Genomic DNA, 16118 nt, shown 5'->3' with positions numbered 1-16118 from the left:
ATTAGGACTTTCCTAAAATCTCTCAAACAAGCAGCAGTATGCCCCGTATGGCTTGATAAGTGGCCCCAGGCCTGGCACTAGTGGAAGCCTGCATTGGTTCATAGCTTAACCTCTTCTGGACACCACCAAGCCCAGCACAAGTAGCAGCCAACTACTGTTTGCTGTGTAGCTCATGCTGGGTGGCCCTGGGCAAGGCACTGGCAGAGGCTGACTTTGCACCTCCTAGGAGGCCCCAAAGACAGTGCACCTGGTGGTCAGACTTCACCACGCTGGGTTACAACCCTACCACATCCACGAGTGACACACACAAGGGGCGCACTTGGTGAACGCCAAAGCTCCATTGAAATAAATCCTGCTCCATAGGGGTGTCTCCAGCATACCAGCTCTTTGGCTGTAGTTGCAGCTGGCCCTCACAGCTGACTGGCCTGGGGTCAATATCTCCCAGTGATGCCAACAGCAACCAAGGCTCAACTACAACAGGACAGAGCACACAGCCTACACAACATGGATGTACCTGGAAATTATCATGCTAAGTGAAATAACCCTGTCAGAAAAAGACAAATATCACATGATATCACTTATATGTGGAATCTAATGATTAAAATAAACTGACAAACAATAGGTCCAGAGTCATGGAAACATGCAACAGCCTAACAGATCCTAGAGGGAAGGGAGGCAGGAAGAGAATAGCCAAAACTTATATGCATATATGCATAGCTGATGGACACAGACAATAATCTGGTGAAGGCCAGGGGAGCAGCTGGGCCAAAGTGTGGCCAATAAGGTGAGGGGAATGGAGGACATCTGTAACATCCTTAACAATTAAAATAAATTTTAAAAATTTGACATGTCGGAAAAATAAATAAAAGCATTCATGCAATTATTGTACAGAATTCTCAATGCACTGTTATCAGGAGCATGTAAAAGTGGGTACATTTTTTTTTAATTATGAACTCCTAGGATGCCTGAATATATTCCCATGCTAGCTACCAAATTCTTTATTAGTAGCTAAAAGGTAACTACCATGATAAGAATCTTTTATAAGTCATTCTCTTAAGTCACTAGACTCAAAATATATTTAAAAAGTTATTTTATAATAACTAGTTTTGCTGCTGTAAACCAAAAATTATAAATAAAAATGCACCATTAATTATAGCCATTTAAATCTAAGGGTGTGGTTAAAAATAATAGGAAAACACTTTTTTACTGGATTTAATTTTAAAGTTCATGTCATCATGCATGTAAGGCACAGCAAAAACAACTGAAAAAAGAAAACTAGGTTTGTGTTCATTTTGCAAGTCTTTAAGGCTAAAACCTAGCTGATTTGGCTCAGCGGTTAGAGCATTGGCCAGAGGACTGAATGGTCCAGGTGCGATTCCAGCCAAGGGCATGTATCTCGGTTGCAGGCTTAATCCCTGGTCCTGGTCAGAGTGTGTGCAGGAGGCAACCAATTGATATGTCTTTCTCACATCAATGTTTCTCTCTCTCTCCCTCTTGCCCCTCTACTCCTCTGTAAAGCAATGGAAAAAATATCCTCCAGTGAGGATTAAAAAAACCCAAAAAACTAAAACCTCAACCAATACCAGATTCAATTAAAGATTTATTATGCACCCAGTACAACTCCTTGTGCATAGTACATGCTTATTAAGTGTTTGTTCAAAGATGGATCATTCTATAATTGCAAACTGTGGAAGTAGTATCTTCCTAAATTTTGTTTAATTTATTTGAAACAGGAATTTGGTGCTCTCTAAAAAATATACATAAATTATTTAGAAATGAGAATAGAACATAAAAGTGCCCATAAATATCCATAATTTGGTAATTTCAAATGGAAGCAGGGCTTAAAGTTTGATTAAAATGAAAAGTGCTACTATGAAGTCAGCACATGAATAAAACAGAAGCCCAGTGAAAGAGTATTTTAATATAGAATAGATATTCTGTAGTGTTTGATATCAACAAGCTAGGATCAGCTTGGGTCTATTACTGCTTAAGGAGGAACCTAGGAAGTAGATCTCAGTGTATTAGTGTCAGCAGTCAGAAGCTATGTTTGTTAGAAATAACTATGTCAGTAATGTCCCGGGGACATCAGTGACCCAGATGGACACAGATTTTTTTTCAAGCTGGAAGAAGTTTAGAGATTAACCCCTTTGTTATACAGTTTAGGGAACTGAAAGGTCAAGTGAATTGACAATGGCCTGTAATTGGTCAGCAGTTCACAGCTCCTGACACCCAGGTTGGCATGATTTTCCACACCTCACAGGATAATTAAACAGAAACTATGTTTACTGAGACCACAAATGTCACCAAATTGGAGTGGAGGAATGGCACTGGCTATCACTCTAAATTAGAAGATGGAACCTCCTTGGTACAAATTACTGATAAATTAAGAGCTCAAATAGAAAGAGCTCAGTTGGAAAGAATGTATGGGGGTTCACATGGGCAAAATAACAGCTTTAAAAAATGCAGTGAAGGATGGCCATGTGGGTAAACAATTGACTATGATTAGAAAAGTGTGAAGACCAGATTTATGGATGAATACTAAGCAAAGAGGACTCATGAGGTAATTCTGCTATTATATTCTCCATTAACCATCCCCTTACTATATAGCATTATGAATGCTAGAGTTACAGAAGGCTCTGGAGAGATTTCAGAGTAGGGAAATAAGTATAAATAATTGGGATATGGCTGGAAATGGTGATCCTGGAAGGTGGGCCTTTAAAGGGAGACTTGACAGCAGACTCCATGAAAAGACTGTACTCAGAGTATAGTTAATCATCCACTTAAAATCTCCATTTTATATAGACTATGACAAAACTGATTTAGAACTGAAGAATATGAGCCAGATATAGGTAAAACTCTGCACCTGGTATAAAATGTGTAGCCCACTTTTAAAATTTGAGTGATATATTGAGCAATGTTCTTCCAAGAAGTCATTTGAAAGAATAGATGGGTTCTGATTCTCTGGTAATATGATCCTATGTGGAAGCAGAGAGGGGTATTAGGCAACCAACTACTCTTTGCTTCCTTTAGTTTCTCAGTGATAAAAGAGGGAGAACAGAAAGTTGGAGTTGAAGTCTGAAAGCTGGAGCTCTGTTTCTGCTCAGTCACTTCAGCTCCCATTAATCTCTAATATTCTTCAGTTATTTTGTTAAAATCAACAACAGCAGCAACCACAACAACAGCCAACATTTACTGAATGTTCACTCTGGGCTGGGTATCCTGCTAAGTGCTTTATATCCATGATTTGCTTATAACTAACTTGTGCAAGTTACTTAATTTCTCTGTGCTTCGATTTCTACTTAATAGCATCTACTTATGGTGATAATCAAATGAGATAATAAATGAAAAATATTTAGAATAGGTCTTTGATATATAGTAAGTACTTAATTAATAATAGTTATTATCATCTCATCAAAACAAATCTTTAAAAGTAGTGTTTGCTACTACCTACTCCCCCATTTTACAGATAAGCAAATTGAGATTCAAAGAGTTGAATTAACTTGGTTAAGATTATAAAGCTAGTAACAAACAGAAGAAGTACTTAAACTTCCAAGTCTTATGTTTTTAACCTCTTTGCCACGTTGGTCCCCCCCTTCCAGGTACCAAAGTTGCAGCCACACCACATTAAATGTCTCTGATTAGTGATCTCTATGTTGAACACACCCTGAGCTTTCAAATCTCTTTTTATTTTCTCTATCTGAAATGGTTTTCCTAACCTTGTTAAACAGATAAAATTAAAGTTTCCTTCAATACTAAATTCAATCTCACCTTCCTTCCCCCATCTTCACACTTAATTGCTTGTCTGTGTTTCTTTAACATTTATCTAACGTATCTCTGTTACGGTACTTATCACATTGTCTCATAATTTGTGTCTCTGCTGCTAGATGGCAAAGTATGAGAGAGCCAATAAAAAGCAGCATTTAAGATGCTAGGCTCTCTGTTAAGGGCTTCAGAAAGATGCACTTACTGAGTCTGCTCATTAACCCCAGGGTGTGTGTAAATCCCCTTTTCATTGATGAGGCATTTAAGGTTAAGTAACCTGCCCAAGAACATACATGCAGTAAATGATTATTGAATGATGGCTAAGTAAAAATGCTTACTAAAAATGATCAAAGCCTAGCTCAGTGGTTGAGTATTGATCCATGAACCTGGAGGTCGTGGTTTGATTCCCAGTAAGGGCACAAGCCCAGGTTGTGGGCTCAATCTCCAGTAGGTGACATGTAGGAGGCAGCCAATCAATGATTCTCATCACTGATGTATCTATTTCTCTCCCTCTCCCTTCCTCTCTCTGAAATAAATAAAAACATTTTAAAAATGATCAAAAGGTCTTTTCTTCCCCTGGACAAAATTAATTCTCTCAACATCTTTTTTTTTCACGGAGAAAACAAAATGATTTACTTCTTCACCTCATGATCTTGACTATCCATGTAAGTTACGTGTTATTTTATTGTCAATTCAAAATCCCATAAATCAAGACATGCATTACAGTTTCAATTTTAATATTTGTGTCAAGAATCCATTATTTTCCAAACACAGAGAAAAAAAGGGAACTGTTTTCTGTCTCCATGCCAAACTTGAACACCTGTCTTTCTGAGGATGATGTTGTCCTAGGGCACCAGGAGGTGAGGGAGGGGGGGAGGGGTGTAAGAGGGGTGGCTATGAATGCCAGGTGTGAATAATTCCAATTCCCAAACCACCTGTGGCTTCTTTGAGGCCTTTTTCTATAATCACTCAGAGGGAAACATATTCTCTTGCTTTCTTCCAGGGCCTTTCAAGGTTTCAGTTCTTGTATAATAAACTCCCTGATTTGGTGGGAGAAAAAATGGGTTTAAAATCTTCGTAATCAAAAGGGCTTGAGCAAGCTAATGGACCTTATCCCTTTGACAAAAGGAGATGATGTAAAAGCTCCTTCTCTATTTTAAAAACCAGATCTTATTTATATAATACGTTTATAAAGTTAAAGCTCCTTGATTTCAGTATATTTTAGAGCCTGTTATACTGTAAATAAGGCAAAAAGAATTAGCCCCCAAATATTTTCTCCATTTCTCCAGTTCTTAGTATTCTTTTAACTTATTTGACTGTTTCAACTGATGTAAAAAAAAAAAAAGTAATAATCCTGTCATTTACACATAACATTTTCGTTTTAACCACTATATAGACTAATTAGGAAGTTGTGCCTCAAAATTAATCAGTTCTATCATTTCAATACAGTGTAAAAAGTTTCTGAGAGAATTGCGAAAGTCACAGAACACTAGCATGCCCCCAATTAAGAACAACAATAAAAATGTCAGCAATAAAGTTATCTTAGTAGAATCTGCAACTTCCATTCAAAACATTTGTAAGAGAATACGAACATGAAAGTGATGTATTTTGCATAGAAAAACAAACTCACAAGATTTTGGAATCCTAAATCACAATTCTGATAACCACCTGCTTAAATTAATGTGTTTAGCCAGTATTTGAAACATTACCACTTATTATCTTCTTTCTTTTTTTCATATGAAACTATTATAAGTTGGGTCCTTTTTGTTTGTTTTACTAACAATACAATCTATGATACTGGTGGAATAAAATAAAAAATGGTAGAAAGTAAACTTATATAATGGCGAATATATATAAGTGAAGATTTTTGGTTCCACTTGCAACTGTCCTACAGTAACACCCGTTGCAACACAACTCTATTACATGGCTGAAAAGGAATATGTCTCTATAATTGTAAATATGTTTAATTGTATTTGCAATAGAAGTGAATTTTGGAGGACCAACTTTTCAGCTGAAAGGAGGAGATTAGGGGGTTTTGTTGTATATCTCCAACAAGGGAAACTAAAAAAGTTGAAGGAGTGGCATACTTCAGCTTTTTTATGTAATGTTACACAGGTTATTCTCATCTTTGCTTGAGCACCATAGGAGTCCCCCTGGGAGTGAGCATCTTTGTGCCTTCCTTTACCCAGGCATTCTCATGCTAACTTACAGGAAGGTATAAAAATGGAAGAAAAGATACCTCCAGATTTCTGGAAGGAACTGAAATAGCTCTTTTGTGGAAGTGGACAGTCGGGATATGGGGGAACTTAACACCTATGTTTTGTTGTTATTTTGTGTATAGTATTAACAACACAACATGGTGATTGATCTCTCTGTCCTCAAGATTATTGCTGAATTTTCTACTGCTTGCTGGTGATATTTGAACCTCTACGCAAAGCTCTCTATAATCATTGTAATTACATCTCTACTATAATTTTTTTGAGTTGGACAGAATATCCTTTTGACAACATTTCCTTTATTGTAGTATACTGGGTAATGATTTTAATACCACGAAGGGGACTTTATTGCTAGAGTCAACCCAATGTTGTACATTAAACTTTGTTTCATATCCAATCAACTTTGGTAAAAAGTAAGAATGAGGTCAGAGTCCTCACTAAATCACAGCTTCAGTTGTCCTTATATAAGCAAACTGAATAGTTATATATATCACTGAGGCATTTCAGTTATTTTTCCTTATTTATATTTACATTCTCTTTACAAATATACTATAGTAATAAAAAATTCTGTTCCATTATTCCTAAACTTATTTTTCTAGTACAAAAACCCCCTAAACAAATAAAAATAATGAAAAACAATAACTTGTCTGGTTTTGTCATAACATTATTATAAACCATTCTTCTTACAAGCTAAATGTTTAGAACCCCAAATTTCTGCTCTGCCCCAAATTAAAACCTAATATTTATATAAAAATTCTGAACCAACCAACTAAAAAGGTATGTCTGTAAATATTACTGACTTATAAGAATAAATAGAGCCCAGCCGGGCGTGGCTCAGCGGTTGAGCTTCGACCTTGGATCCAGGCAATCAGGGTTTGATTCCCGGTCAGGGCACATGCCCGGGTTGTGGGTTCGATCAATGACTCTCTCATCATTGATGTTTCTGTCTCTCTCCCTCTCCTTTCCTCTCTCTGAAATCAAAAAAGATATATTTAAAAAATAAAAATAAAAAGATAATTATAATAAGCTATCAAATAATGCTTTTACAGATAATATAATTTGTTGGTTTACCAGCTTTATGCTCCCTATCATTCATGCATTTCCAGTTCTAAATTATTATAAGCAACAAAAGTCAAAAACCAAACCCATATTAATACTAGTATTCTTAGTTTGTGCTTGCTTTCCAGGTTAAAAAAAAAAAGTTAATTGTAAAAAACTATAAAACTTATTCCAAGAAAATAACAGTCTACACAGTTAAGTTTTCGCAAATACAACTTTATATTGAAATTCACACATCCGTATCTTAAAGAATGAGAATCACAGACTCTATTTCTAAAATACCAGAAATCATATTAAAGCTTTTACAAGTTAAATCTGAAATAATTTAAATGACCAATACACTGAATGTGCAGAAAGCATAAGCAAGACTTGCCTTCCATAGAATAAACACTTATTATAAATTGTGCAGGTTGTCATACTAAGGCTGCAGTCTCCCCTTGACAGCTGATTTAAAATATAAACATACATCAACTACTTGCTTAGAACACACTAGAATGAGTAACACAATCTCATTATCCCAATGATGTGCACCTTAACTTTTAAGCCATGTGAGGAAAAAGGAAAGAAAGTGTTCATGATCTTCCATGTACTTCCAGATACATGATCATGACCAGTTATTGATTTGATTTACCTTGACTATTTGCTCCAATGCTAAATAAGATGAAAGATACTAGATAACTCTTTAAGGCAACATGTGTTTATTCTGAATTATCAGAACAGCTCAATTGTGACCGGTTGGTACCATTAATGTTGCCTTCCAGACCAAATAAAAATAGATTGGAAAAATTTTGTACCAAATCAACAAAAAGTACATAATATAGTTCAATGCTAGCAATTTAACTAGTACGTAAGGAAAGTGGTATTTAGTAATAGTAATGTATTAATAAAAAAAGTAAACTCTAATTGGAACCAATATACTGCTTTGGAATGCTCCTCTAAACTTACAAAGTGGTTTTTAAAAAGTGTGATAATCCAATAATTCATTGTATATCTTTAGTGGATTACAGTACTTTAATATTTTAATCTTTGCAAAACAAATATTTTAGTCTTTGCAAAACAATAATAGAAATGTTTTAAAGTCTTCAAACTTCTAAAGTTAGTTTTTATCAACATATTTACCTCAAGTCAACTTAATTTATTAAGATGTCCAATGCTAATTGGTTTTTTTAAATGTTTTTTCGTAAGTAGTGATATACACAGCATTTAGTACTGATACTTAGCACCTGCTAATTTCATTATCTAGTTTTCAACCACATAAAAAAACTTAGGGCAGTGGTTCAGTCCTTTCTTAATTACAAACCTTCATGGGCAGTCAGCAGGATCACTCTGAGATTTAAAATAGGATTATAGGTGAACAATTACAAAGACTGCAGAGTATATCCCAAACCCTTATTACCGCTAATCCCATTCTTGATTTTCTTCTCAAGATATGGCTACAGGCCACAATTGCTTAACAGAGAAGGTCAGTGTTTCAGAAGGCTAAAGATTTACAGATGCTCCTTCATATAACACAGTAAGGTTCCCTTGGTAACCTGGATTTTCTGCAGTAAAGAAGGGTTGTGCTGAAACAGCGCCTCAGCTCCCTGTTGGAGAAAATGCAGACAAAAGGATTGATTCCTGCTTGGGCAAAACTCATCCAGACAGCAGCTGTTAGAAATCCCCCGGGTACTACAGGCCCTCTTGCGAAAACTCTCCAATAGCAGGCTACCAGGTAGGGGCCCCACAAGGTTAGGAAGAGAAAAGTCATTATGTAGAACATTCTGCTGATTCTTTTTTCCATTTTGAATTCATCTAAGACCAATAGCCTTCTTCTGCCCATGGTGTTAGCATTCTGCCTGATGCCCAGCAAGGTAGGTGGTGTAGGACCCCTTCCAAATCCTGCTAGCCAATTGGCAGCTGCCTGGCCACTGGCTCCAGGGCCATGAAAAGTCCAGTTCTGGCTGACTGCTGCTACAAACTGAACTGGCTTCATTTTCCTTCGATCATGGACAAAAAATATCAGCTTGAGGTAGACAAGCTGTGTGGCTAGGAGGATGAGAGCAAGGAGCAGCATAAATCCTAAGGAATCATTGGCCCTGAAGGAGCGGTGTTGGAAGGTGCATTGATCTTCCTCCCTAATGAATGAGTAAGTGCCCACATCTAAAACTGGGGGAAACGCCATGGCCACAGACAGAGTCCACACCATGCAGATCACAGCTAGACACGTCCAAAAAGTCAGCCTCTTTGTATAGAAGCGGTGATGGGCAATAGCTAAGTATCTGGTGACACTGATGCAGAAGAGCATGAAAGCAGTGTGGAAGCAGGACAAAACCCCGAGAAAGGCAATCACTTTGCAAGTCAGAGTTCCATAAGTCCAGGTAGAGCCATTTTTGACAGAGTTGAATACAAATGGAAAACAAATTGCAGATCTGAGGATATCAGAACAGCCAAGGTCCAACAGGAAGTAGTAAGGTGCTCTATGCAAGGTCTTATCTTTCACTAGCAAAATGGAAATCAGAAGGTTGCCCACCACACTGACTCCTATTATGAAACCCAAGGAAGTCAGTTTCAGAAAGGCTGTTAGAGGAGAGAGATTTTGCAAAACGTTGTCAGCTGCATGGCTATAGTTCGCCATAGATAGACGGAGGATAAAGATACAGCCTTAGTCAAGTCTCATGATCTAGACAGACAAGGAAAATATAGATCCATACATTTTACTGAAAATGTAATCCAAAAAGAGAACTGATCCAATGTGCTGTCATGCTTCCTCTTTTCTTCCATTTGATTTGCCATCAGAATATCTGGAAAACAAAAACAAAAACAAGAGCTATCAGGTATTAAGTTAACAGGCAATGATGTGAGGTAGTGTTAACATAAAGCTGTTGATTTATGGGGAAGTAAACAAAGTTTTAATTTTGAAATATTATTTGCTTCAGTATTTTTGCTTGAGATTTCAGAGAATTGGCTTGCTTAGTTTTCTGAGCTAGATAAACTTAAAAATGTTCCTATTTTGGAGAACATACATTTTATTAGCTACCTTTAGGACAAAAGGAATAATGTTCCACAATCATAAAATATGCCAGTCCAGGAATTAGTCACTAGTGTTGCAACGGAATCTACAAGACTGATAATAGAAGACAGAGAGGAGACTATTATTTGAGGTGTATTAGTATCTGTCAGTATTTTATAGGCAGCTTCCCTATTGATATGGATCCCTTGCAAAATATTTGTTAACTCAAGTGTCACTATTCATACTGCATATTATAAGTGTATTTGTTGATTCTTTAAAGTATAATTTCAACATTAGATTTCTAAAGTAATAGGAAATTATGCCAGGATTTGATGTGATTTAATCTTTTGTCTCCCCCACCCCCACCCCACCCCATTTTTGGCAAATCTTTTCTTTTAAGCACACATGATTATTAAAAATGTTTAATGTAAATATTGGCCAGGAAAACATACCCAGAGGAATAATGCACTTCCATTTGTAAATCCTGGATACAAATAAATTTAACATGAACCCTATAATATTTCTTGGGCAATTAAGCCTTTCCATTTACACTGGTCATCTTCGTTGCAAATCGAAAGTGGCTTCATTTTAAAACAAAATACACATTTTCCTCTAGGTGCCTGGGAACCATACCGGGGAAATCGCCTTCCTATGTTATGCCCACCAAGCATGTTTCCTTTGCGACTTTTCACTTGCCCGGAATATGCTGATGGTAGCCCAGGCGAAACTGCTTCGATGATTTTAATTTCCCCACTGGTACACCCCCGGGTAAATACCGATCTCATCATGCAACATTACGAAACCTGAAATCCGCCACCCCTGTATTTATAATGGGGAGTGGAGGAGGAGGAGGAGGAGGGGAGAGAGACATGCATTACATACGCGAAGATGGGGAGAGAAGATTGTTTCTGTGCTGCAAGGGAACTGTTTCCGGCGGTTCGCAGTCTGATATTCCTCAGTCTTGCAACGCTTTCCAGAAATGGAGCTTAGAATCAGCCCTACTGAAGATGCATTGTCCGAATGTACTTCCATTATGCCATTTATTGTTAACAAAACAAACACAACACACCACCTGGGGTTTGGAGGATGAGCGCTTTCTTGGTGAACCTGCAGTTTCATCAACACTGTGGACCCTCCTCCCCACAAACTTAACCAAGAGTATGTCCTCCTACCTGTTGGTGTTGGGTGTCCCGACAGACTATAGCTTCTTCTTTCTATAGATTGCTGAATTTTTTTATTTTTTTATTTTTGCCTTAGTGCTTTGACTGAGCTTCCAACAGGGCTCGGCGGCGCCTGCGCGCTGGAGGCTGCTGGAGCTCCAGCCGCGTCCTCCGCTGTCGCAGCGGCACAGTCTCCCTCCTAACGCAGGGCCGCGGCGGCGGGACCTCGGGGGCTAAGCCGGGCCCAGGCCCGTTAACGGCACTGGCGAAGTTTACTGACTGTCCTGTCCTGTCGGACTGGCAAAATTAGGCTTTCGTATCCTTGCGGTTGCTTCTGAACCTTACCCGTTAACGCGTTTGAAGAGGGGGCAGGAAAGGGTCGCTCGGGACCTCAGGCCCACCCTGCCTTGGGGCAGCTCCCCGAGGAGCAGCCTGGCCCGAGCGCCGCCCCTCCTCACCTTCCCGAGCCTCCGCATTCCCGGAATATTTTCTTCTTTTCTCTTTTAGAGTGGTTCGGCGCTTTGCAGCTGACCTTTAAATTTACTGGGTGGTGGTGGTGGTAGTGGTTGGAGGATAAAGAGAGAGAAAGAAATATTTTTTTTAAAGTGCAGTTAAGTGTGACTTCGTTAGTCACCTTTTCTCGAATGCACACAAATATGCGTTAAGTAGAGAGAAGCTAAAGCTAAGTTGACAACTGCAAAATGATTTAGATCCGTTCTACCTTAACAAATATGACTTAGGAATCTACAAAAATGTTAAATAACTATTTCTCGCATTTCACCCCACGGAGCAACAGCCTTTCTTTTTCCTTCTTGCAAGTACAACTTACCAATAGGTTGGTGATGTCAAAGCAGTAGTGCATGTGTTTCCCTTTTTCCCCTTTGTTATCATGGAATAAAAATACTAAGGATACAATGAATACATAAAATTTACACTCGTCCAAAATGTCCAGTTGTTACAGGATAGTAACAGGCTAGAAAAGTTTCAGGGCAGAAGGAACAGGGAAACTGAGGCAGGAAAGTTTAAAAAGCCAAAAAACTTTGCAGGCCTCTTGTAGCAGGACCTTACCTTGAGAGGAAAGGGTTAAAACCTCTCCTCACAAAAGAATGCAGGAGAGGAGGGGGAAAGGGAAGGGGAAGAGAAGGAATCTCAATTCAAACAAACGGGAGAGACTACTTAGTGCGATCATCCTGAAGCTGTTAAAACAGCAGGGAGGAGGGGAAGAGAAGAGTGCCCATTGTGTGAACAGTGAAGTTAGAGGTCTTGGGTTTGTCAAGAAAAAGTTACCAGGCACTTCTCATAAATTGCTGGAAAACCATAACAGAGTTAACCTGTACCAGGATATCTGGCAGAGAAATTTTTTTAATTTATAGACAAGAGGGTATATAAGGCAGAACCCCCATCCCACTCACTCTTCAGATTAGCTGAGAGCCTGTCTGTGCTTCATAAACTAGATGTATAGATTTGCTTGCCCTGCCTTATTGATAAATATGCATGCTTTAATTTTTTAAATTCATTTGCTTTAATGTTTTCATAAATTCACTTTATCACAATGCAATCAAGGTCTCATATAAAATCGTTTATATGAGAAGACAAGACTCAAGGTTGGGAACAGCCCTCTCCCATCCACTCTGGGGGCTGTCCAATAACATCTCTCTCTGGAGGTGCCTGTCACAGAATGATACCACAGCACACCACACTGCCTGACACCTGTCACTTTAGGGATGCCTCTGGAATCATGCATTCCTTTATTTTACCATTTCAGAAGAATTTTGTCTGTGGGGGTAATAAAAGATTTTAAACAACAGCTCCCCACTTCCAAAAAAATAGCAGACTTGCTTTCATTAATTCCCAATATAAAATGTCTGCTTCTCCTCACCCATGCTTATTGCTTTATAATAATCTGTTAATGAAACAGAAAAAATAAAGGTCTTCTTTACAGTAATAGTTTGATCTCCAGACAGCAATAAAATACCTTATTGTTAGGTGATGAGAATGTGACACTCAGGGAAATTTAAGCCAATCAGCATACAGGTAGTATGGGTTAATTTACATATTGCATTTCTACTGGCTATCCCAAGGTAAAGCTTTCCCTGTTTAAAGCTTAAAAATGAATATTTCACTGTCATATCACATTCATTACACAGATCCCTATGTTTGTAATACTGAAATGATGTTACATTTTCCTAGTTTATTTTGGGATGTCCTAAATCCATTAAAAAACATAATGATTTGGTTTTTTTAATAAAAGGAATATATATAAAGCACTTAACTCTGGCATTCCTTTAACCTAGAAAAATTAATCCTACAGTAGCACTGGAGTAACTTGAGGACATTTCCATTCAAGTGAAACACTCTTTCCAAAACAAATTCAGAAGAAATAAAAACTATATGATGGTTTATAATTTCTAAGTGAAATGTCAATTTAATTTGTTTTAATCCTCATGTAAGGATATGTTTTTATTGATTTTAGAGGGAGAGGAAGGGAGAGAGAGAAACAGATGTGAGACAGAAACTTCCATTGGTTGCCTCCTGTACAAGCCCTGACTGGGGATGGAACCCGCAACCCAGGTATGTGCTCTGACTGAGAATCGAACCTGCAGTCTTTTTGGTGTACCCATCGGGCTTCAACCAACTGAACCACCCAGCCAGGGCTCAAATTCATTTTTATGGAACTACAGATAAATTTAATTTTTTAAATTCCCAAAGAATTATTTCCTGAGATTTTGGTGTTTTTTTTAATCCTCACCCAAATGCATAGTTATTGATTTTTAAAGAGAGAAGGAGGGAGAGAGAAAGAGAGAGAAAAAAAGAGAAACATCAATATGAAACATCGATCAAATATCTCTCATATGCATCCCTTGGGGAATGAACCCAAGACCTAGGCATGTGCCCTGACCAGGAATTGAAGCTGCAACCCTTCAGTGCACTGGAAGATGCTCCAACCAACTGAACCACAAGGCCAGGGACTAAGTTTTTACAGTTAAAAAATCTATAGAATAAAAAGAAAAAAGAAATTTGCTGAATATTCGTGATTGGCCTGATCCTAGATTGCATGGATTAGGGAAAGGCTATTTAAAAGTAAATTAAAAAGGTGGCTACCCTGCCAGGCCATGAAGCAATAATTTTCTCTGCCAAAAGGTACAGGAGCAAGATCCAAGGTTATATGTATACTTTAAGAAACAGGTATTGAGTCCTTAAAAATAAGGGAGAGGATATGTGCATATGCAATAACATTCATATCCCATCTTAGGGTATATTAAGGCTATAATTTTCCTTTCTAAATGAGTACAGTTACATCTACTAGTTCTTCAGTTTTTCCAGCAATTAGATGAGAATGACCTTTTCTTGCCTCACTAGGAGGTTCAAGAAATTAATGAGATAGTTTCCATTTAGTTCATTAACTCTATTGGAGAAGACATTAAAGTCTGCATCATCCACCAACAGGGGTTTTAAAAAATTCACTTAATGACTGACAAAAATTTCAAATCATCTACTAGTTCTCAAATGTAAAGTTATTACTTCAAAGTGTTCAAGTCATAACATTGTTTGATCTTAGCTAATTTCTTTTTGATTCTTTAGATCACCAAACCTAGAAAAATTATGTTGAGAGTGGAAGGACTAAGCAAACAACAGCAAAATATTATATCCACCCTGGGTTTGAAGGATTGTAAAGTTTTTCAAGTTCTGGGTATATTACATTTACTATATTGATCAGTGGATTAGGAAGTCTGATGTAATTTGCTTAATTTGGTACTTATAATAAATATATACAATTTTATTTAAAACAGCAATTATCTTCTTTTTAAAATTAATAGGACATTTCAGATTTTTGCCAAGTGATGCACAGTCTCATGATGGCCAAATGCAGTATTTTGGTTCTGTGCATTGTTTAAGTGAAAATGTGTGTCAGAGTGTAAACAATTGTTGGGAAATACAGAGATTGATAGGCTAGGATAAAATGTTCTAAGAAAATACTTTTTAATCATTTATTCAGAGTGCTATCTCTCCCACTTAAAGCTTATCATTAAATCTTTAAAAACATGTATCTTTGGTATTCTAACTCTTACTGAATTCTAAACCTATATATGAAAAAGAGACTTAAAATTTTTCTGAAAGCTACCTTGATAAGAAAGCCTCCCATTGAAGAGTTTTCCAGAGAAACATTTTTTTTTCTTTTAATTTTTATTGAATTTATTGGGGTGACATTGGTTAATAAAATTATATAGGTTTCAGGTGTACAATTCTATTATACATCATCTGTATATTGTATTACGTGTTCAGCACCCAAAGTCAAGTGTCCTCCCATCACCATTTACCCCCACCCCTTAACCTCTTCTACCTCCACACCCCCTTTTCCTGTGGTAATCACCATACTGTTTTCTGTGTCTATGAGATTTTGTTTTTCTTTGCTTAACCCCTTCACCTTTTTCATCCAGCCCCTCAACACCCTCCCCTCTGACACTGTCAGTCTGTTCTCTGTATCAATGCGTTTGTTTTTATTTTGTTTATATTGTTCATTAAACAATTATTATATTGTTTGTTTAGATTCCATATATAAGTGAAATCATATGGTACTTGTCTTTCTCTGATAGGCTTATTTCATTTAGCATAACATTACCCACGTCCACCCACGCAGTCACAAACAATAAGATTTCCTTCTTTCTTACGGCTGAGTAGTATTCCATTGTGTAAATGTACCACAGCTTCTTTATCCACTCATTTACTGATGGGCACTTGGGCTACCTTCAAATCTTGGCTATCATAAAATAATGCTGCAATGAACATAAGAGTGCATATATTCTTTTGAATTAGTGTTTTGGATTTTTCAGATAAATTCCCAGAATTGGAATAGCTGGGTCATAGGCAAATTTACTTTTAACTTTTTGAGGAAATTCCATACTGTTTTCCACATTGCCTGCACCAATCTGT

At 37.4% G+C, this 16118-nt stretch overlaps 1 protein-coding gene across 2 annotated transcripts; it reads right to left on the bottom strand.

Moving 5' to 3' along the window:
- Positions 1 to 6997: 6997 nt before the first annotated feature.
- Positions 6998 to 11307, bottom strand: GPR85 (G protein-coupled receptor 85). 2 transcript variants are annotated; one of them, XM_016204588.2, is made up of 2 exons: positions 11199 to 11307; positions 6998 to 9817 (listed from the first exon to the last, which is right to left on the bottom strand). In XM_016204588.2, the coding sequence occupies exon 2, from the start codon at positions 9649 to 9651 to the stop codon at positions 8539 to 8541; it is 1113 nt and encodes a 370-aa protein (XP_016060074.1). In that variant the 5' UTR covers positions 9652 to 9817; positions 11199 to 11307; the 3' UTR covers positions 6998 to 8538. The 2 variants fall into 2 exon arrangements, with proteins under 2 accessions (XP_016060074.1, XP_016060073.1); XM_016204587.2 differs by lacking the exon at positions 11199 to 11307 and adding an exon at positions 10909 to 11191.
- Positions 11308 to 16118: the final 4811 nt, after the last annotated feature.

This window comes from Miniopterus natalensis, chromosome 10 (genome assembly GCF_054644295.1).
Source record: "Miniopterus natalensis isolate mMinNat1 chromosome 10, mMinNat1.hap1, whole genome shotgun sequence".
In the NCBI taxonomy this organism is placed as follows: domain Eukaryota; kingdom Metazoa; phylum Chordata; class Mammalia; order Chiroptera; family Miniopteridae; genus Miniopterus; species Miniopterus natalensis.
This window is presented reverse-complemented; position numbering and strand designations above follow the sequence as displayed.

Coding starts and splice junctions, on each gene's coding strand:
- GPR85 (XM_016204588.2), bottom strand. CDS start 9,651: ATGGCGAACTATAGCCATGCAGCTGACAACGTTTTGCAAAATCTCTCT.